Source organism: Salvelinus alpinus, chromosome 27 (assembly GCF_045679555.1).
Source record: "Salvelinus alpinus chromosome 27, SLU_Salpinus.1, whole genome shotgun sequence".
Classification (NCBI taxonomy): Eukaryota; Metazoa; Chordata; class Actinopteri; order Salmoniformes; family Salmonidae; genus Salvelinus; species Salvelinus alpinus.
Genome location: NC_092112.1, coordinates 7,985,904 through 8,011,547, shown reverse-complemented (window position 1 = coordinate 8,011,547; position 25,644 = coordinate 7,985,904). Strand labels below are relative to the sequence as shown.

At 44.9% G+C, this 25,644-nt stretch overlaps 1 protein-coding gene across 2 annotated transcripts in view; it reads right to left on the bottom strand.

The window, feature by feature from the left end:
* Positions 1–3,145: 3,145 nt before the first annotated feature.
* The window catches only part of lca5 (lebercilin LCA5), a 45,474-nt gene continuing 22,975 nt past the window's right edge, over positions 3,146–25,644 (bottom strand). For both annotated transcript variants that reach the window (XM_071370919.1, XM_071370920.1), the window contains exons 8-10: positions 23,423–23,595; positions 8,380–8,533; positions 3,146–7,819 (exon numbers count right to left, since the gene is read on the bottom strand). In XM_071370919.1, coding sequence (XP_071227020.1) covers positions 6,918–7,819; positions 8,380–8,533; positions 23,423–23,595 — 1,229 coding nt within the window. In that variant the 3' untranslated portion in view covers positions 3,146–6,917. The remainder of the gene's footprint in view (positions 7,820–8,379; positions 8,534–23,422; positions 23,596–25,644) is intronic.

The window sequence follows — 25,644 nt, the reverse complement described above, 5'->3', positions numbered from 1 at the left end:
GATATCATCAGCACACCGCTTAGATGCAGAATGGAGCCCATAGGTAAACATCCCATGTCTTTCCCCAATCCCATTTATATCAATCAATTTGTATCGTTTTTTTTTATTGCAACACACATTCTTGCAGTTGTACCATCTCACCACCAGGGGATGCTGCAGCACCTACAGCGCCCGTACTCCCCACGGCTATGTCCCTCTCTGCTGTTATTGTCTTTCTCTCTGAGTCAACTACTCACCACATGTTATGCACTGCAGTGCTAGCTAGCTGTAGCTTATGCTTTCAGTACTAGATTCATTCTCTGATCCTTTGATTGGATGGACAAGATGTTAGTTACTGCAAGAGCTCTGGTAGGTTCGAGGACGTCCTCCGGAAGTTGTCCTGATTACTGTGTAAGTCTATGGAAGAGGGTGAGAACCATGAGCCTCCTAGGTTTTGTATTGAAGTCAATGTACCCAGAGGAGGACGGAAGCTAGCTGTCCTCCGGCTACACCATGGTGCTAACCTACAGAGTGCTGTTGAGGCTGTTGTAGACCTTCATTGCAAAAACAGTGTGCTTTAGTCAGTTACAGGTGATGTGAATATATTTATTATAGTTTTATCTAAAAAGGATAACCTTCCTGTTTCATTAGAAAGAAAAAAAAATCACTGAGGAAGATGGTCCTCCCCTTCCTCCTCTGAGGAGCCTCCACCGGCGAGGACATAACGGCAAGAACTATAACCCTTTGAGAAACAGTTAGTACTGCGCCCATATTCACACCCAGTGTTCTGATAGAAGTTGGGTGAATTTTGGCCCATTCCTCCTGACAGAGCTGGTGTAACTGAGTCAGGTTTGTAGGACTCCTTGCTCGCACACGCTTTTTCAGTTTTGCCCACAAATTTTCTATAGGATTGAGGTCAGGGCTTTGTGATGGCCACTCCAATACCTTGACTTTGTTGTCCTTAAGCCATTTTGCCACAACTTTGGAAGTATGCTTGGGGTCATTGTCCATTTGGAAGACCCATTTGCGACCAAGCTTTAACTTCCTGACTGATGTCTTGAGATGTTGCTTCAATATATGCACATAATTGTCCTACCTCATGATGCCATCTATTTTGTGAAGTGCAGCAGTCCCTCCTGCAGCAAAGCACCCCCACAACATGATGCTGCCACCCCCGTGCTTCATTGCTGGGATGGTGTTCTTCGGCTTGCAAGCTTCCCCCTTTTTCCTCCAAACATAATGGTCATTATGACCAAACAGTTCTATTTTTGTTTCATCAGACCTGAGGACATTTCTCCAAAAAGTACGATCTTTGTCCCCATGTGCTGTTGCAAACTGTAGTCTGGCTTTTTTATGGTGGTTTTGGAGCAGTGGCTTCTTCCTTGCTGAGTGGCCTTTCAGGTTATGTCGATATAGGACTCGTTTTTACTGTGGATATAAATACTTTTGTACCTGTTGCCTTCAGCATCTTCACAAGGTCCTTCACTCTTGTTCTGGGATTGATTTGTACTTTTTCGCACCAAAATACATTCAGAACGCGTCTCCTTCCTGAGCGGTATGACGGCTGCGTGGTCCCATGGTGTTTATGTTTATACTTGTGTACTATTGTTTGTACAGATGAACGTGGTACCTTCAGGCATTTGGAAATTGGTCCCAAGGAAGATCCAGACTTGTGGAGGCCTACAATTTTTTTTCTGAGGTCTTGGCTGATTTCTTTTGATTGTCCCATGATGTCAAGCAAAGAGGCACTGAGTTTGAAGGTAGGCCTTGAAATACATCCACAGGTACACCTCCAATTGACTCAAATTATGTCAATTAGCCTATCATAAGCTTCTAAAGCCAAGACCACATTTTCTGGAATTTTCCAAGCTGTTTAAAGGCACAGTCAACTTAGTGCATGTAAACTTCTGACCCACTGGAATTGTGATACAGTGAATTATAAGTGAAATAATCTTTCTGTAAACAATTGTTGGAAAAATGACTTGTGTTATGCACAAAGTAGATGTCCTAACCGACTTGCCAAAACTATAGTTTGTTAACAAGTAATTTACGTACTGCAGGGGGTCTACGTACTGCAGGGGGTCTACGTACTGCAGGGGGTCTGCGTACTGCAGGGGGTCCGCGTACTGCAGGGGGTCCACGTACTGCAGGGGGTCTACGTACTGCAGGGGGTCTACGTACTGCAGGGGGTCCACGTACTGCAGGGGGTCTACGTACTGCAGGGGGTCTACGTACTGCAGGGAGTCCACAGCTAGTTCTCAAAACATTACATTGTTTATTTGTATTTTTATGAATATTACTAACAACAGATTAAACAAATTTGGGCTAAGAGATCTGTGGACTAATACCATTTAGATGGTGTAATTCAATAAAATACAATGTCATATTATTAATCTACAATGTATGTTCTTAAACCTGGGCAACATGATCCTGTTGGTATCCACAGTACTCTGTTCTTAAACCTGGGAAACATGGGTCTGGGAAGCTCAGGTCTGGGAAGCTCACAGGGATGTTGGTATCCACAGTACTCTGTTCTTAAACCTGGGAAACATGGGTCTGGGAAGCTCAGGTCTGGGAAGCTCACAGGGATGTTGGTATCCACAGTACTCTGTTCTTAAACCTGGGCAACATGGGTCTGGGAAGCTCACAGGGATATTGGTATCCACAGTACCCCACCAACTCAATATGTGTTGTATTCCCCCCAAATGTATTTATTTTTACATAAATGCACTGTAATTTAAGCGTTAAAACTGAATATTAGCCAACAACAAAAAATGTGTAGAAATGAAAACGGCAACATATTCTGTCCGATGCCAAGGGCCTTTAAAATGTTCCTTCCGGGGCCCAAGACCTGGTTCGTCTGGCCGTGCACAACTCCTTGTATGCTAATTTTAACTGACTGGAGTTGTGTTGTGATTCTGAGGTGGTCCCTGATGAATTTACTATCACAAAAAGGGGTCCACGGACACAAAGAGTTCGAGAACCGCTGTTATAGGGAATAAGGTGCCATTCTGGAATGCAGACCTGATGAACACACACACACACACACACACACACACACACACACACACACACACACACACACACACACACACACACAGGAGAGTTAACCATTCAGAGCAGGGGTCACCAACCTTTTCTGAGTCAAGATCACTTTGAGTCTAAATGCATGCAGAGATCTACTGCTCTGATTCTTTATTAACATGACTTTAAAAAGCCTATGCAACATTAACCAATTAAAAACAGTTCTGTAGTAATGAGGTTTGTGCAGTAAGATATAGGCCCATTACATTATCATCCACATATTGGCTTTGCTTGAATTTGTCAATGCATTGTTGTGTTGGACATTTAAAAAATATATATATTTCAAAATTTGAGGTAGGCTATATGATCACACCGGTAATAGATCCATTGTTGTATTACTTGTGAGACACAGCTTAGTGAGCATACATTTAAATAATTCGCTTTCTTATTTTACTGGGGTGATGGTGCCTGCATCTGATGGCCAGTCTCAGCGGAGGGAGAAAGCAGCAGACTGAGGGTCCGTCTCTCAACATCCCTCCGCTCTCCCTTTCCTCCACTGACCCAAAAGGGACACCGTCTTCCAGCTGAAGGCGAAACTCGAGTCGCACTAGTTCTGCCTCGTGTACTAATTCATGTTGTTTCTCCTATGAACAGAGAAAGTGAAATATTTATCGATATTAAAAAATACCTAAGCCGCTAATAATAACAACAACGCCTATAGATAAACGTTCCTCCTCGTGCATTACTGCCGCACTGCTTGTTGTAGCGCTGAGTGGAAATAGGAAGAACAGGCATTTTATGGGTTATAAAAGTGTTGAATACAAAGTGTTGACAGTGCTGAGTAAGAACTTAAACATAAACTCACTCATAAAAACAGCATCTCTTTGCTGTATTCGTTGACAGTCTCTCTCTAGTCATGGTTTGAAACGTTTTGAAAGCTCACATTATCATCTTTGCCGTAGAATTCTTTTATACCCGCTACGTTACTGCAGACTCGGTCATCTGAGCAATCTGATTGGCCAGCGGAGGCATAGTGCACTTGATTTTCTCTCCAGGCCCACCGGGAAGGCAGAGATTGTACCTTCAGACACATGAAATGGCAACAGTTTGCCTCCCGGCGCGCAGGGCAGCTGAATTGGCTGCACCTACCACCAACAGCCCACAGAAATGTTTGGCGATCGACTAGAAATGCCTTAGAGATCGCGATCGATTGGTGATCACTGCTTTAAAGGTTAAGACTAAGGGAGGGTTTTCTACTAAGCTAACATATGCAATTGTTTTAAGTTGGTCATACATATGTATAAAAAAAAGATATATATTAAAATTATGAAACATTACATTTGGCCTTACTGCTATTAGCCCAGAGAAGCGCTTTGAATAACAGATTCATACATGGAACAACAGATAGTCCCCCCCCCCAAAAAAAAACTTTAAAGGAAGTTCTGAAATGTCTGTCCTATATCAGAGATATAAGAAAGATCAGGAAACTATTTTATTTTTGACACATATTGAACCCCTTGGGTGTCCTAGAGCAACACAACATACATACACGTGTTCGTGAGAGACTCACCTTCCCACAGAGGGGTCATATTAGCATGTAGCCTACAGACGTTTTTGTGAGAAGACCGATGTTTCAGGATGTCTCCTGATCTGACAAACACAGCTATTAGCCCGGCCACCCAGATATATCTCTAGGATTTTTTGTATTATGCTAATTCGATTTCCGCGTGGCCGGGTAATTGACTCAAGAGGGTTAAGAGCAAATTAAAAAAGAGTCTATAAGTTTGAAACCTAACTGCCAAACAGGTCAAACACCCTTTGGCCCTTTCAGGGCTCCGACTTAGGTAGTCCCAAATGGCACCCTATTCCCGATATAGTGCACTACTTTGGCCAGAGCTTGATGGGCTGGTTAAAAGTAGTGCACCAAATATGGAAAAAAGGTGCCATTTGATGCACACTTTAAAATAAAAGGAATAGCTGCACACTCAAGTACACTACATGACCAAAAGTATGTGGACACCTGCTCCTTGAACATCTCATTCCAAAATCATGGGCATTAATATGGATTTGGTCCCCCCCTTAGCTGCTATAACAGCCTCCACTCTCCTGGGAAGGCTTTCCACTAGATATTGGAACATTGCTGCTGTAACAGCCTCCTCTCTTCTGGGAAGGCTTTCCACTAGATGTTGGAACATTGCTGCTATAACAGCCTCCACTCTTCTGGGAAGGCTTTCCACTAGATGTTGGAACATTGCTGCTATAACAGCCTCCACTCTTCTGGGAAGGCTTTCCACTAGATGTTGGAACATTGCTGCCTGGACTTGCTTCCATGATGTTGGGCGATTAGGCCCGGCTCGAAGTCGGCATTCTAATTCATCCCAAAGGTGTTCGATGGGGTTGAGGTCAGAGCTCTGTGCAGGTCAGTCAAGTTCTTCCACACCGATCTCGAACAAACCATTTCTGTATAGATCTAGCTTTGTGCACGGGGGCATTGTCATACTGGAACAGGAAAGGGCCTTCCCCAGTCTAGAATATCATTGTATGCTGTAGCTTTAAGATTTCCCTTCACTGGAACTAAGGGGCCTAGCCCGAACCATGAAAAACAACCCCAGACCATTATTCCTCCTCCACCAAACTTTACAGTTGTCTGTATGCATAGGGGCAGGTAGTGTTCTCCTGGCATCCTCCAAACCCAGATTAGTCCGTCAGACTGCCAGATGGTGAAGCGTGATTCATCACTCCAGAGAACGTGTTTACACTGCTCCAGAGTCCAATGGCGGCGAGCTTTACACCACTCCAGCCGACGCTTGGCATTGCGCATGGTGATCTTAGGCTTGTGTGCTGCTGCTCAGCCATGGAAACCCTTTTCCTAAAGGTCCCGACTAACAGCTCTTGTGCTGACGTTGCTTCCAGAGGCAGTTTGGAACTCGGTAGTGAGTGTTGCAACCGAGGACAGACGATTTGTACGCGCTACGCGCTTCAGCACTCGCTTGTCCCTTTCTGTGAGTTTGTGTGGCCTACCACTTTGCTGTTGAGCCGTTGTTGCTCCTAGAAGTTTCCACATCACAATATCAGCACTTACAGTTGACCGGGGAAGCTCTAGCTGGGCAGAAATTTGACGAACTGACTTGTTGGAAAGGTGGCATCCTATGACGGTGCCACGTTAAAAGTCACTGGGCTCTTCAGTAAGGCCCATTCTACTGCCAATGTTTGTCTATGGAGATCACATTGCTGTGTGCTACATGTTATATAACTGTCAGGAACGGGTGTGGCTGAAATAGTGAAATCCACTAATTTGAAGGGGTGTCCACATACTTTTGTATAGATAGTGTATCTCTGCAACAATTCAATAACCAACCTTACAGCTGTCAACGATACAGCTGTCAACGTTACAGCTGTCAACGTTAAAGCTGTCAACGTCAAATCAAATCAAATGTATTTATAAAGCCCTTCTTACATCAGCTGATGTCTCAAAGTGCTGTACAGAAACCCAGCCTAAAACCCCCCAAACAGCAAGCAATGCAGGTGTAGAAGCACGTCAGCGTTAAAGCTGTCAACATCAGGGCATCATTTGAGGCGGAGCCTAAGTCTGTCTGAAAATGCTGATGTTCTTCCCTGATTGTACAGACTCCCCTGAGCAACACACACACACAGTATTGACACACTGGGAGACATTTATCTATCAGATTAAACAGTCCATAACCAGGCTTAGATTTATCTGATATCAGAACAAACACGACTTAGTGCTTTTTATAAAACCCTGTGAAACCCCAACCACCGGGTCCACCTTTAGTATAGTGACTAACAGCCTCAACGGCCAATCCAAGTGTCACTTCCTCCTTCGTTGACGAATCAGACGGCGAGTTCCTACTCAACAGACGAATCATTTGAAAAAAAAAAAAGAAGTGATTTGATCAAAGTTTGAGTTCCTCGATGTCGTCGTCGAAGGAAGCAATGGCTCGTACGGTCGGCCTGCTCTCGGTCACGTGGAGGCAGGAAAGGAAGGGTGCAAGGGGACCTGCGGGGGCTGGGGACTTGGGCTCAAAGCCTTCTCTGCAGTTGCGGGGCCCGGTGAGGGTGGAAGTGGGAGGGCTAAGGAGGACGTCTGGGGGGCTGTCGGAGATCGGGGAGGGGCTAGATGGGGGGCCAAAGAGCTGCTGCAACAAAGTGGACTTCCTCTCCTTTCCCGGGCCTGGTCCTAGTCCTCCTCTCTCCTTCCCTCTCTCTGACCGTCCCAGCAGCGCGTCCAGAGCAGAGGGCGGGGGAGGGGTCGGGAAGCCTGTACCCCCTCGTGGGGCCGGCCGTCCAAAGGACGGGGCGTAGCTACCGAAAGCCAGGTCCTCGTTTGAGTTCTGAGCCCTCACCCCTCTCCTCCCAGTCCCTGTCCCCGCCCCTGGACCCAAACCGCTCTCTTCCCCCCCTCGCCCTGACTTGCCCCCCTCCCTGCTCCCCGCCCCCCCACGCAGAACGCTCATCTCCTCCGGCTCAGTGAAGCTGAAGATGGAAGGTTTCTGGTTCCGTGGGTCGGAGAACCGTGGAGGAGAACGTGCAGTGGAACCTGAGCTAGACTCTAGGGGTTCTGGGTCAACCTCGTAGAACAGCCCAGCGTTCTGGGGTGGCTCGTTCTTCTTGTCAATTTCCCTCAGCTTTGCCAATAGATGCTCCTTCCTGCGAAGCTCTGCCTCCGCCACTTCCTGACTGGCTAGCGCCTCTTGGTTCCGCCTCGCAACCTCTTCCAGGACTTGGCCACGCCTCTTTCTGTTCTCTTCCTCCTTATGGATCCGCCTCTTCCTCTCCTCCTCGTCTCTCTCCCAGCCTGTGGAGAGACAGAGACATATTGATCAGGATATGGTTATACGTGGTGGTGCTGGTCAGAGTACGTTCAGGATATGGTTATACGTGGTGGTGTTGGTCAGAGTACGTTCAGGATATGGTTATACGTGGTGGTGCTGGTCAGAGTACGTTCAGGATATGGTTATACGTGGTGGTGCTGGTCAGAGTACGTTCAGGATATGGTTATACGTGGTGGTGTTGGTCAGAGTACGTTCAGGATATGGTTATACGTGGTGGTGTTGGTCAGAGTACGTTCAGGATATGGTTATACGTGGTGGTGCTGGTCAGAGTACGTTCAGGATATGGTTATACGTGGTGGTGCTGGTCAGAGTACGTTCAGGATATGGTTATACGTGGTGGTGCTGGTCAGAGTACGTTCAGGATATGGTTATACGTGGTGGTGCTGGTCAGAGTATGTTCAGGATATGGTTATACGTGGTGGTGCTGGTCAGAGTACGTTCAGGATATGGTTATACGTGGTGGTGCTGGTCAGAGTATGTTCAGGATATGTTTATACGTGGTGGTGTTGTGGTTGTAGTTCACCATCTTTCAGTCTCTTGTTCTTTTCCTCAAGTGTGTCCAACTCCGGGTCAATCCTCTGCTTCTCCCTCTCTCTCTCCTTCTGTACACTCTCTCGCCCCTCTCTCTCCTTTCTCTCCTCAGTCTCCTTCGGCCTTCGCTCTGCTATGTCAACCTCCTGTCCAGAGAAGGAGAGAGAGCGAGACAAAGGGAGAGAGGACATCCATCAACAAGCTGTTCAAAACCAGTGGGAAGGGTTACATTTTTTACCCTTTTAATTCTATATTATAGGAGGTAGCAGCCTATCAGATTGGAGGAGTGGCTTATTGGAGGCATGGCTTTCAGATAGTTATTTTTGGTAACCCGTTAGCGTAAATGTTTTTGTACACTGAAAATTAAAGTGTTCCTTGAACATGCATATTACGGTACATATTCTAATATAATATGAATAATATTAACATTGCTGATTACATACAGTAATAAAGTGGTAACTATTCCAACATTGTGATTTGCATAGGAACTCATATACCTCCGTTAGCATCATAGGCTCTTGAGGAACTCATATACCTCTGTTAGCATCATAGGCTCTTGAGTAACTCATATACCTCTGTTAGCATCATAGGCCCTTGAGGAACTCATATACCTCTGTTAGCATCATAGGCTCTTGAGGAACTCATATACCTCTGTTAGCATCATAGGCCCTTGAGGAACTCATGTACCTCTGTTAGCATCATAGGCTCTTGAGGAACTCATATACCTCTGTTAGCATCATAGGCCCTTGAGGAACTCATATACCTCTGTTAGCATCATAGGCTCTTGAGGAACTCATATACCTCTGTCAGCATCATAGGCTCTTGAGGAACTCATATACCTCTATTAGCATCATAGGCCCTTGAGGAACTCATATACCTCTGTTAGCATCATAGGCTCTTGAGGAACTCATATACCTCTGTTAGCATCATAGGCTCTTGAGGAACTCATATACCTCTGTTAGCATCATAGGCCCTTGAGGAACTCATATACCTCTGTTAGCATCATAGGCCCTTGAGGAACTCATATACCTCTGTTAGCATCATAGGCCCTTGAGGAACTCATATACCTCTGTTAGCATCATAGGCCCTTGAGGAACTCCTAATTTTATTTTTTAAATTGAACCTTTATTTAACTAGGCATAACTGCTATAGCCTACCACCATCTGAATGGTTATGGGTCTGAATTAATAACTGCTATAGCCTACCACCATCTGAATGGTTATGGGTCTGAATTAATAACTGCTATAGTCTACCACCATCTGAATGGTTATGGGTCTGAATTAATAACTGCTATAGTCTACCACCATCTGAATGGTTATGGGTCTGAATTAATAACTGCTATAGTCTACCACCATCTGAATGGTTATGGGTCTGAATTAATAACTGCTATAGTCTACCACCATCTGAATGGTTATGGGTCTGAATTAATAACTGCTATAGTCTACCACCATCTGAATGGTTATGGGTCTGAATTAATAACTGCTATAGTCTACCACCATCTGAATGGTTATGGGTCTGAATTAATAACTGCTATAGTCTACCACCATCTGAATGGTTATGGGTCTGAATTAATAACTGCTATAGTCTACCACCATCTGAATGGTTATGGGTCTGAATTAATAACTGCTATAGTCTACCACCATCTGAATGGTTATGGGTCTGAATTAATAACTGCTATAGTCTACCACCATCTGAATGGTTATGGGTCTGAATTAATAACTGCTATAGTCTACCACCATCTGAATGGTTATGGGTCTGAATTAATAACTGTTATAGTCTACCACCATCTGAATGGGTCTGAATTAATAACTGCTATAGTCTACCACCATCTGAATGGTTATGGGTCTGAATTAATAACTGCTATAGTCTACCACCATCTGAATGGGTCTGAATTAATAACTGCTATAGTCTACCACCATCTGAATGGTTATGGGTCTGAATTAATAACTGCTATAGTCTACCACCATCTGAATGGTTATGGGTCTGAATTAATAACTGCTATAGTCTACCACCATCTGAATGGTTATGGGTCTGAATTAATAACTGCTATAGCCTACCACCATCTGAATGGGTCTGAATTAATAACTGCTATAGCCTACCACCATCTGAATGGGTCTGAATTAATAACTGCTATAGTCTACCACCATCTGAATGGTTATGGGTCTGAATGAATAACTGCTATAGTCTACCACCATCTGAATGGTTATGGGTCTGAATTAATAACTACTATAGTCTACCACCATCTGAATGGTTATGGGTCTGAATTAATAACTGCTATAGTCTACCACCATCTGAATGGTTATGGGTCTGAATTAATAACTGCTATAGTCTACCACCATCTGAATGGTTATGGGTCTGAATTAATAACTGCTATAGTCTACCACCATCTGAATGGTTATGGGTCTGAATTAATAACTGCTATAGTCTACCACCATCTGAATGGTTATGGGTCTGAATTAATAACTGCTATAGTCTACCACCATCTGAATGGTTATGGGTCTGAATTAATAACTGCTATAGTCTACCACCATCTGAATGGTTATGGGTCTGAATTAATAACTGCTATAGTCTACCACCATCTGAATGGTTATGGGTCTGAATTAATAACTGTTATAGTCTACCACCATCTGAATGGGTCTGAATTAATAACTGCTATAGTCTACCACCATCTGAATGGTTATGGGTCTGAATTAATAACTGCTATAGTCTACCACCATCTGAATGGGTCTGAATTAATAACTGCTATAGTCTACCACCATCTGAATGGTTATGGGTCTGAATTAATAACTGCTATAGTCTACCACCATCTGAATGGTTATGGGTCTGAATTAATAACTGCTATAGTCTACCACCATCTGAATGGTTATGGGTCTGAATTAATAACTGCTATAGCCTACCACCATCTGAATGGGTCTGAATTAATAACTGCTATAGCCTACCACCATCTGAATGGGTCTGAATTAATAACTGCTATAGTCTACCACCATCTGAATGGTTATGGGTCTGAATGAATAACTGCTATAGTCTACCACCATCTGAATGGTTATGGGTCTGAATTAATAACTACTATAGTCTACCACCATCTGAATGGTTATGGGTCTGAATTAATAACTGCTATAGTCTACCACCATCTGAATGGTTATGGGTCTGAATTAATAACTGCTATAGTCTACCACCATCTGAATGGTTATGGGTCTGAATTAATAACTGCTATAGTCTACCACCATCTGAATGGTTATGGGTCTGAATTAATAACTGCTATAGTCTACCACCATCTGAATGGTTATGGGTCTGAATTAATAACTACTATAGTCTACCACCATCTGAATGGTTATGGGTCTGAATTAATAACTGCTATAGTCTACCACCATCTGAATGGTTATGGGTCTGAATTAATAACTGCTATAGTCTACCACCATCTGAATGGTTATGGGTCTGAATTAATAACTACTATAGTCTACCACCATCTGAATGGTTATGGGTCTGAATTAATAACTGCTATAGTCTACCACCATCTGAATGGTTATGGGTCTGAATTAATAACTAATATAGTCTACCACCATCTGAATGGTTATGGGTCTGAATTAATAACTAATATAGTCTACCACCATCTGAATGGTTATGGGTCTGAATGAATAACTAATATAGTCTACCACCATCTGAATGGTTATGGGTCTGAATTAATAACTACTATAGTCTACCACCATCTGAATGGTTATGGGTCTGAATTAATAACTACTATAGTCTACCACGATTGCGCGTTCACTCTTCTTTCAAACTATTGACTGCTGTATTTAACATTCAGCAAACAATAGCTTGCTTCCGTCTTCGAATAGTCTAAAAGATTCTGCATGGCCCCCGTCAGAGCCTCAACTCAACTCAACAACGCCTCTCCCCCCTCAGGAGGCTATAAAGATTCTGCATGGCCCCCTCAGATCCTCAACTCAACTCAACCATGCCTCTTCCCCCCTCAGGAGGCTATAAAGATTCTGCATGGCCCCCTCAGATCCTCAACTCAACTCAACCATGCCTCTTCCCCCCTCAGGAGGCTATAAAGATTCTGCATGGCCCCCTCAGATCCTCAACTCAACTCAACAACGCCTCTCCCCCCTCAGGAGGCTATAAAGATTCTGCATGGCCCCCTCAGATCCTCAACTCAACAACGCCTCTCCCCCCTCAGGAGGCTATAAAGATTCTGCATGGCCCCCTCAGATCCTCATAAAGTTCTACACCTGCATCATTGAGAGCATCTTGACTGGCTGCCTAAAAAGTATCAAAAGACTCTAGCCACCCAAGACAAACTGTTCTCTCTGCTACCGTCTGGAACCAACAGGACCCTGAACAGCTTCTACCCCCATGCCATAAGACTACTAAATAGTTCAATAGTTAATCAATAGCTACCCGGACTTTCTGCATTGATCCTTTCTGCACTCTTTTGACTCATCACATACGTTGCTGCTACTGTTTATTATCTGTCATTTTATTCCTAGTCATATGTACATCTCTACCTCAAACTACCTCGTACTGCTGCACATCGACTCGGTACTGGTACCCCGTGTACATAGCCAAGTTATCGTTACTCATTGTGTATATATTCTTTGTGTTATTATTTTTCTATTTTCTTGTAAATATTTTTGTTGTTGCATTGTTGGGAAGCATTAGTAAGCATTTCACTGTTGGTCTACACCTGTTGTTTACGCATGTGACAAAATTACATTTGATTTGTATCTTTGATGTGTCTGGGTGGTTTAATACGTAATCCACAGAATAATTATTAACTTGACCATGCTTAAAGAGATATTCAATGTCTAGATTTGTTATTGTTACCCATCCACCAATCACTGCTCTTCTTTATGAGGCTTTCAAAAAGTTTAATATGTGCTCGAAATTCAATAGTTGACCGAGGGACCATAGATGTTGTATGTACGAGGGACCATACAGGTGTTGTATGTACGAGGGACCTTACAGGTGTTGTATGTACGAGGGACCATACAGGTGTTGTATGTACGAGGGACCTTACAGGTGTTGTATGTACGAGGGACCTTACAGGTGTTGTATGTACGAGGGACCTTACAGGTGTTGTATGTACGAGGGACCTTACAGGTGTTGTATGTACGAGGGACCATACAGGTGTTGTATGTACGAGGGACCTTACAGGTGTTGTATGTACGAGGGACCTTACAGGTGTTGTATGTACGAGGGACCTTACAGGTGTTGTATGTACGAGGGACCTTACAGGTGTTGTATGTACGAGGGACCTTACAGGTGTTGTATGTACGAGGGACCATACAGGTGTTGTATGTACGAGGGACCTTACAGGTGTTGTATGTACGAGGGACCTTACAGGTGTTGTATGTACGAGGGACCATACAGGTGTTGTATGTACGAGGGACCTTACAGGTGTTGTATGTACGAGGGACCTTACAGGTGTTGTATGTACGAGGGACCTTACAGGTGTTGTATGTACGAGGGACCATACAGGTGTTGTATGTACGAGGGACCTTACAGGTGTTGTATGTACGAGGGACCTTACAGGTGTTGTATGTACGAGGGACCTTACAGGTGTTGTATGTACGAGGGACCATACAGGTGTTGTATGTACGAGGGACCTTACAGGTGTTGTATGTACGAGGGACCTTACAGGTGTTGTATGTACGAGGGACCTTACAGGTGTTGTATGTACGAGGGACCTTACAGGTGTTGTATGTACGAGGGACCTTACAGGTGTTGTATGTACGAGGGACCTTACAGGTGTTGTATGTACGAGGGACCTTACAGGTGTTGTATGTACGAGGGACCTTACAGGTGTTGTATGTACGAGGGACCTTACAGGTGTTGTATGTACGAGGGACCTTACAGGTGTTGTATGTACGAGGGACCTTACAGGTGTTGTATGTACGAGGGACCTTACAGGTGTTGTATGTACGAGGGACCTTACAGGTGTTGTATGTACGAGGGACCATACAGGTGTTGTATGTACGAGGGACCTTACAGGTGTTGTATGTACGAGGGACCTTACAGGTGTTGTATGTACGAGGGACCTTACAGGTGTTGTATGTACGAGGGACCTTACAGGTGTTGTATGTACGAGGGACCATACAGGTGTTGTATGTACGAGGGACCTTACAGGTGTTGTATGTACGAGGGACCTTACAGGTGTTGTATGTACGAGGGACCTTACAGGTGTTGTATGTACGAGGGACCTTACAGGTGTTGTATGTACGAGGGACCTTACAGGTGTTGTATGTACGAGGGACCTTACAGGTGTTGTATGTACGAGGGACCTTACAGGTGTTGTATGTACGAGGGACCTTACAGGTGTTGTATGTACGAGGGACCTTACAGGTGTTGTATGTACGAGGGACCTTACAGGTGTTGTATGTACGAGGGACCTTACAGGTGTTGTATGTACGAGGGACCTTACAGGTGTTGTATGTACGAGGGACCTTACAGGTGTTGTATGTACGAGGGACCTTACAGGTGTTGTATGTACGAGGGACCTTACAGGTGTTGTATGTACGAGGGACCTTACAGGTGTTGTATGTACGAGGGACCTTACAGGTGTTGTATGTACGAGGGACCTTACAGGTGTTGTATGTACGAGGGACCTTACAGGTGTTGTATGTACGAGGGACCTTACAGGTGTTGTATGTACGAGGGACCTTACAGGTGTTGTATGTACGAGGGACCTTACAGGTGTTGTATGTACGAGGGACCTTACAGGTGTTGTATGTACGAGGGACCATACAGATGTTGTATGTACGAGGGACCTTACAGGTGTTGTATGTACGAGGGACCTTACAGGTGTTGTATGTACGAGGGACCATACAGGTGTTGTATGTACGAGGGACCATACAGGTGTTGTATGTACGAGGGACCTTACAGGTGTTGTATGTACGAGGGACCATACAGGTGTTGTATGTACGAGGGACCATACAGGTGTTGTATGTACGAGGGACCTTACAGGTGTTGTATGTACGAGGGACCATACAGGTGTTGTATGTACGAGGGACCTTACAGGTGTTGTATGTACGAGGGACCTTACAGGTGTTGTATGTACGAGGGACCTTACAGGTGTTGTATGTACGAGGGACCATACAGGTGTTGTATGTACGAGGGACCTTACAGGTGTTGTATGTACGAGGGACCTTACAGGTGTTGTATGTACGAGGGACCTTACAGGTGTTGTATGTACGAGGGACCTTACAGGTGTTGTATGTACGAGGGACCTTACAGGTGTTGTATGTACGAAGGACCATACAGGTGTTGTATGTACGAGGGACCATACAGGTGTTGTATGTACGAGGGACCTTACAGGTGTTGTATGTACGAGGGACCTTACAGGTGTTGTATGTACGAGGGACCATACAGATGTTGTATGTACGAGGGACCATACAGGTGTTGTATGTACGAGGGACCTTACAGGTGTTGTATGTACGAGGGACCTTACAGGTGTTGTATGTACGAGGGACCATACAGGTGTTGTATGTACGAGGGACCTTACAGGTGTTGTATGTACGAGGGACCTTACAGGTGTTGTATGTACGAGGGACCTTACAGGTGTTGTATGTACGAGGGACCTTACAGGTGTTGTATGTACGAGGGACCTTACAGGTGTTGTATGTACGAGGGACCATACAGGTGTTGTATGTACGAGGGACCTTACAGGTGTTGTATGTACGAGGGACCTTACAGGTGTTGTATGTACGAGGGACCATACAGGTGTTGTATGTACGAGGGACCTTACAGGTGTTGTATGTACGAGGGACCATACAGGTGTTGTATGTACGAGGGACCTTACAGGTGTTGTATGTACGAGGGACCTTACAGGTGTTGTATGTACGAGGGACCTTACAGGTGTTGTATGTACGAGGGACCTTACAGGTGTTGTATGTACGAGGGACCATACAGGTGTTGTATGTACGAGGGACCTTACAGGTGTTGTATGTACGAGGGACCTTACAGGTGTTGTATGTACGAGGGACCTTACAGGTGTTGTATGTACGAGGGACCTTACAGGTGTTGTATGTACGAGGGACCTTACAGGTGTTGTATGTACGAGGGACCATACAGGTGTTGTATGTACGAGGGACCTTACAGGTGTTGTATGTACGAGGGACCTTACAGGTGTTGTATGTACGAGGGACCTTACAGGTGTTGTATGTACGAGGGACCTTACAGGTGTTGTATGTACGAGGGACCATACAGGTGTTGTATGTACGAGGGACCTTACAGGTGTTGTATGTACGAGGGACCTTACAGGTGTTGTATGTACGAGGGACCTTACAGGTGTTGTATGTACGAGGGACCATACAGGTGTTGTATGTACGAGGGACCTTACAGGTGTTGTATGTACGAGGGACCTTACAGGTGTTGTATGTACGAGGGACCTTACAGGTGTTGTATGTACGAGGGACCATACAGGTGTTGTATGTACGAGGGACCTTACAGGTGTTGTATGTACGAGGGACCTTACAGGTGTTGTATGTACGAGGGACCTTACAGGTGTTGTATGTACGAGGGACCATACAGGTGTTGTATGTACGAGGGACCTTACAGGTGTTGTATGTACGAGGGACCTTACAGGTGTTGTATGTACGAGGGACCTTACAGGTGTTGTATGTACGAGGGACCTTACAGGTGTTGTATGTACGAGGGACCTTACAGGTGTTGTATGTACGAGGGACCTTACAGGTGTTGTATGTACGAGGGACCTTACAGGTGTTGTATGTACGAGGGACCTTACAGGTGTTGTATGTACGAGGGACCTTACAGGTGTTGTATGTACGAGGGACCTTACAGGTGTTGTATGTACGAGGGACCTTACAGGTGTTGTATGTACGAGGGACCTTACAGGTGTTGTATGTACGAGGGACCATACAGGTGTTGTATGTACGAGGGACCTTACAGGTGTTGTATGTACGAGGGACCTTACAGGTGTTGTATGTACGAGGGACCATACAGGTGTTGTATGTACGAGGGACCATACAGGTGTTGTATGTACGAGGGACCTTACAGGTGTTGTATGTACGAGGGACCTTACAGGTGTTGTATGTACGAGGGACCTTACAGGTGTTGTATGTACGAGGGACCTTACAGGTGTTGTATGTACGAGGGACCTTACAGGTGTTGTATGTACGAGGGACCTTACAGGTGTTGTATGTACGAGGGACCTTACAGGTGTTGTATGTACGAGGGACCTTACAGGTGTTGTATGTACGAGGGACCTTACAGGTGTTGTATGTACGAGGGACCTTACAGGTGTTGTATGTACGAGGGACCTTACAGGTGTTGTATGTACGAGGGACCTTACAGGTGTTGTATGTACGAGGGACCTTACAGGTGTTGTATGTACGAGGGACCTTACAGGTGTTGTATGTACGAGGGACCTTACAGGTGTTGTATGTACGAGGGACCTTACAGGTGTTGTATGTACGAGGGACCTTACAGGTGTTGTATGTACGAGGGACCTTACAGGTGTTGTATGTACGAGGGACCTTACAGGTGTTGTATGTACGAGGGACCATACAGGTGTTGTATGTACGAAGGACCATACAGGTGTTGTATGTACGAGGGACCTTACAGGTGTTGTATGTACGAGGGACCTTACAGGTGTTGTATGTACGAGGGACCATACAGGTGTTGTATGTACGAAGGACCATACAGGTGTTGTATGTACGAGGGACCTTACAGGTGTTGTATGTACGAGGGACCTTACAGGTGTTGTATGTACGAGGGACCATACAGGTGTTGTATGTACGAGGGACCATACAGGTGTTGTATGTACGAGGGACCATACAGGTGTTGTATGTACGAGGGACCTTACAGGTGTTGTATGTACGAGGGACCATACAGGTGTTGTATGTACGAGGGACCTTACAGGTGTTGTATGTACGAGGGACCTTACAGGTGTTGTATGTACGAGGGACCTTACAGGTGTTGTATGTACGAGGGACCTTACAGGTGTTGTATGTACGAGGGACCTTACAGGTGTTGTATGTACGAGGGACCTTACAGGTGTTGTATGTACGAGGGACCTTACAGGTGTTGTATGTACGAGGGACCATACAGGTGTTGTATGTACGAGGGACCTTACAGGTGTTGTATGTACGAGGGACCTTACAGGTGTTGTATGTACGAGGGACCTTACAGGTGTTGTATGTACGAGGGACCTTACAGGTGTTGTATGTACGAGGGACCTTACAGGTGTTGTATGTACGAGGGACCTTACAGGTGTTGTATGTACGAGGGACCTTACAGGTGTTGTATGTACGAGGGACCTTACAGGTGTTGTATGTACGAGGGACCTTACAGGTGTTGTATGTACGAGGGACCTTACAGGTGTTGTATGTACGAGGGACCATACAGGTGTTGTATGTACGAGGGACCTTACAGGTGTTGTATGTACGAGGGACCTTACAGGTGTTGTATGTACGAGGGACCTTACAGGTGTTGTATGTACGAGGGACCTTACAGGTGTTGTATGTACGAGGGACCATACAGGTGTTGTATGTACGAGGGACCTTACAGGTGTTGTATGTACGAGGGACCTTACAGGTGTTGTATGTACGAGGGACCTTACAGGTGTTGTATGTACGAGGGACCTTACAGGTGTTGTATGTACGAGGGACCTTACAGGTGTTGTATGTACGAGGGACCTTACAGGTGTTGTATGTACGAGGGACCTTACAGGTGTTGTATGTACGAGGGACCTTACAGGTGTTGTATGTACGAGGGACCTTACAGGTGTTGTATGTACGAGGGACCTTACAGGTGTTGTATGTACGAGGGACCTTACAGGTGTTGTATGTACGAGGGACCTTACAGGTGTTGTATGTACGAGGGACCTTACAGGTGTTGTATGTACGAGGGACCTTACAGGTGTTGTATGTACGAGGGACCTTACAGGTGTTGTATGTACGAGGGACCTTACAGGTGTTGTATGTACGAGGGACCTTACAGGTGTTGTATGTACGAGGGACCTTACAGGTGTTGTATGTACGAAGGACCATACAGGTGTTGTATGTACGAGGGACCATACAGGTGTTGTATGTACGAGGGACCTTACAGGTGTTGTATGTACGAGGGACCATACAGGTGTTGTATGTACGAGGGACCATACAGGTGTTGTATGTACGAGGGACCATACAGGTGTTGTATGTACGAGGGACCTTACAGGTGTTGTATGTACGAGGGACCATACAGGTGTTGTATGTACGAGGGACCTTACAGGTGTTGTATGTACGAGGGACCTTACAGGTGTTGTATGTACGAGGGACCTTACAGGTGTTGTATGTACGAGGGACCTTACAGGTGTTGTATGTACGAGGGACCTTACAGGTGTTGTATGTACGAGGGACCATACAGGTGTTGTATGTACGAGGGACCATACAGGTGTTGTATGTACGAGGGACCTTACAGGTGTTGTATGTACGAGGGACCTTACAGGTGTTGTATGTACGAGGGACCTTACAGGTGTTGTATGTACGAGGGACCTTACAGGTGTTGTATGTACGAGGGACCTTACAGGTGTTGTATGTACGAGGGACCATACAGGTGTTGTATGTACGAGGGACCTTACAGGTGTTGTATGTACGAGGGACCTTACAGGTGTTGTATGTACGAGGGACCTTACAGGTGTTGTATGTACGAGGGACCATACAGGTGTTGTATGTACGAGGGACCTTACAGGTGTTGTATGTACGAGGGACCTTACAGGTGTTGTATGTACGAGGGACCTTACAGGTGTTGTATGTACGAGGGACCATACAGGTGTTGTATGTACGAGGGACCTTACAGGTGTTGTATGTACGAGGGACCTTACAGGTGTTGTATGTACGAGGGACCTTACAGGTGTTGTATGTACGAGGGACCATACAGGTGTTGTATGTACGAGGGACCTTACAGGTGTTGTATGTACGAGGGACCTTACAGGTGTTGTATGTACGAGGGACCTTACAGGTGTTGTATGTACGAGGGACCATACAGGTGTTGTATGTACGAGGGACCTTACAGGTGTTGTATGTACGAGGGACCATACAGGTGTTGTATGTACGAGGGACCTTACAGGTGTTGTATGTACGAGGGACCTTACAGGTGTTGTATGTACGAGGGACCTTACAGGTGTTGTATGTACGAGGGACCTTACAGGTGTTGTATGTACGAGGGACCTTACAGGTGTTGTATGTACGAGGGACCTTACAGGTGTTGTATGTACGAGGGACCTTACAGGTGTTGTATGTACGAGGGACCTTACAGGTGTTGTATGTACGAGGGACCTTACAGGTGTTGTATGTACGAGGGACCTTACAGGTGTTGTATGTACGAGGGACCTTACAGGTGTTGTATGTACGAGGGACCTTACAGGTGTTGTATGTACGAGGGACCTTACAGGTGTTGTATGTACGAGGGACCTTACAGGTGTTGTATGTACGAGGGACCTTACAGGTGTTGTATGTACGAAGGACCATACAGGTGTTGTATGTACGAGGGACCATACAGGTGTTGTATGTACGAGGGACCTTACAGGTGTTGTATGTACGAGGGACCATACAGGTGTTGTATGTACGAGGGACCATACAGGTGTTGTATGTACGAGGGACCATACAGGTGTTGTATGTACGAGGGACCTTACAGGTGTTGTATGTACGAGGGACCATACAGGTGTTGTATGTACGAGGGACCTTACAGGTGTTGTATGTACGAGGGACCTTACAGGTGTTGTATGTACGAGGGACCTTACAGGTGTTGTATGTACGAGGGACCTTACAGGTGTTGTATGTACGAGGGACCTTACAGGTGTTGTATGTACGAGGGACCATACAGGTGTTGTATGTACGAGGGACCATACAGGTGTTGTATGTACGAGGGACCTTACAGGTGTTGTATGTACGAGGGACCTTACAGGTGTTGTATGTACGAGGGACCTTACAGGTGTTGTATGTACGAGGGACCTTACAGGTGTTGTATGTACGAGGGACCTTACAGGTGTTGTATGTACGAGGGACCATACAGGTGTTGTATGTACGAGGGACCTTACAGGTGTTGTATGTACGAGGGACCTTACAGGTGTTGTATGTACGAGGGACCTTACAGGTGTTGTATGTACGAGGGACCATACAGGTGTTGTATGTACGAGGGACCTTACAGGTGTTGTATGTACGAGGGACCTTACAGGTGTTGTATGTACGAGGGACCTTACAGGTGTTGTATGTACGAGGGACCATACAGGTGTTGTATGTACGAGGGACCTTACAGGTGTTGTATGTACGAGGGACCTTACAGGTGTTGTATGTACGAGGGACCTTACAGGTGTTGTATGTACGAGGGACCATACAGGTGTTGTATGTACGAGGGACCTTACAGGTGTTGTATGTACGAGGGACCTTACAGGTGTTGTATGTACGAGGGACCTTACAGGTGTTGTATGTACGAGGGACCATACAGGTGTTGTATGTACGAGGGACCTTACAGGTGTTGTATGTACGAGGGACCATACAGGTGTTGTATGTACGAGGGACCTTACAGGTGTTGTATGTACGAGGGACCTTACAGGTGTTGTATGTACGAGGGACCTTACAGGTGTTGTATGTACGAGGGACCTTACAGGTGTTGTATGTACGAGGGACCTTACAGGTGTTGTATGTACGAGGGACCTTACAGGTGTTGTATGTACGAGGGACCTTACAGGTGTTGTATGTACGAGGGACCTTACAGGTGTTGTATGTACGAGGGACCTTACAGGTGTTGTATGTACGAGGGACCTTACAGGTGTTGTATGTACGAGGGACCTTACAGGTGTTGTATGTACGAGGGACCATACAGGTGTTGTATGTACGAGGGACCTTACAGGTGTTGTATGTACGAGGGACCTTACAGGTGTTGTATGTACGAGGGACCTTACAGGTGTTGTATGTACGAGGGACCTTACAGGTGTTGTATGTACGAGGGACCATACAGGTGTTGTATGTACGAGGGACCTTACAGGTGTTGTATGTACGAGGGACCTTACAGGTGTTGTATATACGAGGGACCTTACAGGTGTTGTATGTACGAGGGACCTTACAGGTGTTGTATGTACGAGGGACCTTACAGGTGTTGTATGTACGAGGGACCTTACAGGTGTTGTATGTACGAGGGACCTTACAGGTGTTGTATGTACGAGGGACCTTACAGGTGTTGTATGTACGAGGGACCTTACAGGTGTTGTATGTACGAGGGACCTTACAGGTGTTGTATGTACGAGGGACCTTACAGGTGTTGTATGTACGAGGGACCTTACAGGTGTTGTATGTACGAGGGACCATACAGGTGTTGTATGTACGAGGGACCTTACAGGTGTTGTATGTACGAGGGACCTTACAGGTGTTGTATGTACGAGGGACCTTACAGGTGTTGTATGTACGAGGGACCTTACAGGTGTTGTATGTACGAGGGACCTTACAGGTGTTGTATGTACGAGGGACCATAGATGTTGTATGTACGAGGGACCTTACAGGTGTTGTATGTACGAGGGACCATAGATGTTGTATGTACGAGGGACCTTACAGGTGTTGTATGTACGAGGGACCTTACAGGTGTTGTATGTACGAGGGACCTTACAGGTGTTGTATGTACGAGGGACCTTACAGGTGTTGTATGTACGAGGGACCATACAGGTGTTGTATGTACGAGGGACCTTACAGGTGTTGTATGTACGAGGGACCATACAGGTGTTGTATGTACGAGGGACAGAGGAAGGGGTTAGTCATTCAAAAAGCATGTCAACCCCTATTATTTCACACATAGTATGACTATACTATAGTTATGAATTTTTTATTTATCCTAAAATATATGTACTTCCCCCCCCACACTTTGACAGAGTATTTTCTGTAGATTGTTGACAAAAAAATTACAATTAAATCAATTTTAATCCCACTTTGTAACACTTGGAAGAAATCCAAGGGATCTGAATACCTTTGTAAGGCACTGTATGTAGGGAATAAGGTTCAAAAGTAGTGCACTATAGAGCAAATAGGGTACACTTTGTGACTCACCCTAGAGCTGTAAGGTGTACTAGAGACACCTGGCTTGAGTGACAGGTAGTCATCAGGGGCTTGGTCGTTGTAGTGATAGTTGCCCTCGGTGACGGCCGGGGGCGGTGACGGGAAGTCTAGACTCGAGTTCTCCTTCACTGTCTGTACTGTCTTAGAGCTGGACTTACTGGGGCCTATACACACACAGTATAGATTCACGTAAACACACACACACACACACACACAGACACACACACAGACACACACACAGACACGCACACAGACAGTATAGATTCACGTAAACACACACAGTATAGATTCACGTAAACACACACACACACAGTATAGATTCACGTAAACACACACACACACAGTATAGATTCACGTAAACACACACACACACAGTATAGATTCACGTAAACACACACAGTATAGATTCACGTAAACACACACAGTATAGATTCACGTAAACACACACAGTATAGATTCACGTAAACACACACACACACAGTATAGATTCACGTAAACACACACACACACAGTATAGATTCACGTAAACACACACAGTATAGATTCACGTAAACACACACACACACAGTATAGATTCACGTAAACACACACAGTATAGATTCACGTAAACACACATACACACACAGTATAGATTCACGTAAACACACACACACACAGTATAGATTCACGTAAACACACACAGTATAGATTCACGTAAACACACATACACACACAGTATAGATTCACGTAAACACACACACACACAGTATAGATTCACGTAAACACACACACACACAGTATAGATTCACGTAAACACACACAGTATAGATTCACGTAAACACACATACACACACAGTATAGATTCACGTATACACACACACACACAGTATAGATTCACGTAAACACACACACACACAGTATAGATTCACGTAAACACACACAGTATAGATTCACGTAAACACACACAGTATAGATTCACGTAAACACACACAGTATAGATTCACGTATACACACACACACACAGTATAGATTCACGTAAACACACACACACACACAGTATAGATTCACGTAAACACACACAGTATAGATTCACGTAAACACACACACACACACAGTATAGATTCACGTAAACACACACAGTATAGATTCACGTAAACACACACACACACAGTATAGATTCACGTAAACACACACACACACACAGTATAGATTCACGTATACACACACACACACACACAGTATAGATTCACGTAAACACACACACACACACAGTATAGATTCACGTAAACACACACAGTATAGATTCACGTAAACACACACACACACAGTATAGATTCACGTAAACACACACAGTATAGATTCACGTAAACACACACACACACAGTATAGATTCACGTAAACACACACACACACACACAGTATAGATTCACGTAAACACACACACACACACAGTATAGATTCACGTAAACACACACACAGTATAGATTCACGTAAACACACACAGTATAGATTCACGTATACACACACACACACAGTATAGATTCACGTAAACACACACACACACAGTATAGATTCACGTAAACACACACAGTATAGATTCACGTAAACACACACACACACAGTATAGATTCACGTAAACACACACACACACAGTATAGATTCACGTAAACACACACAGTATAGATTCACGTAAACACACACAGTATAGATTCACGTAAAGACAGACAGACAGACAGACAGACAGACAGACAGACAGACAGACAGACAGAGCAGTAGGGTGCAACCAAACTTGACATTTTAGTACAATTTATTTATTACAATTTCTTCTCTCTAACTGTGGATTATTATTATTACCTTTAGGCTCCCCTACTGGTATATATATATAAATTAAACAATATACCTTCAATCTCCCCTACTGGTGTATATATATAAATTAAACAATATACCTTTAATCTCCCCTACTGGTATATATATATAAATTAAACAATATACCTTTAGCCTCCCCTACTGGTATATATATATAAATTAAACAATATACCTTTAGGCTCCCCAACTGGTATACAGTATATCACAAAAGTGAGTACACCCCTCACATTTTTGTAAATATTTGAGTATATCTTTTCATGTGACAACACTGAAGAAATGACACTTTGCTACAATGTAAAGTAGTGAGTGTACAGCTTGTATAACAGTGTAAATTTGCTGTCCCCTCAAAATAACTCAACACACAGCCA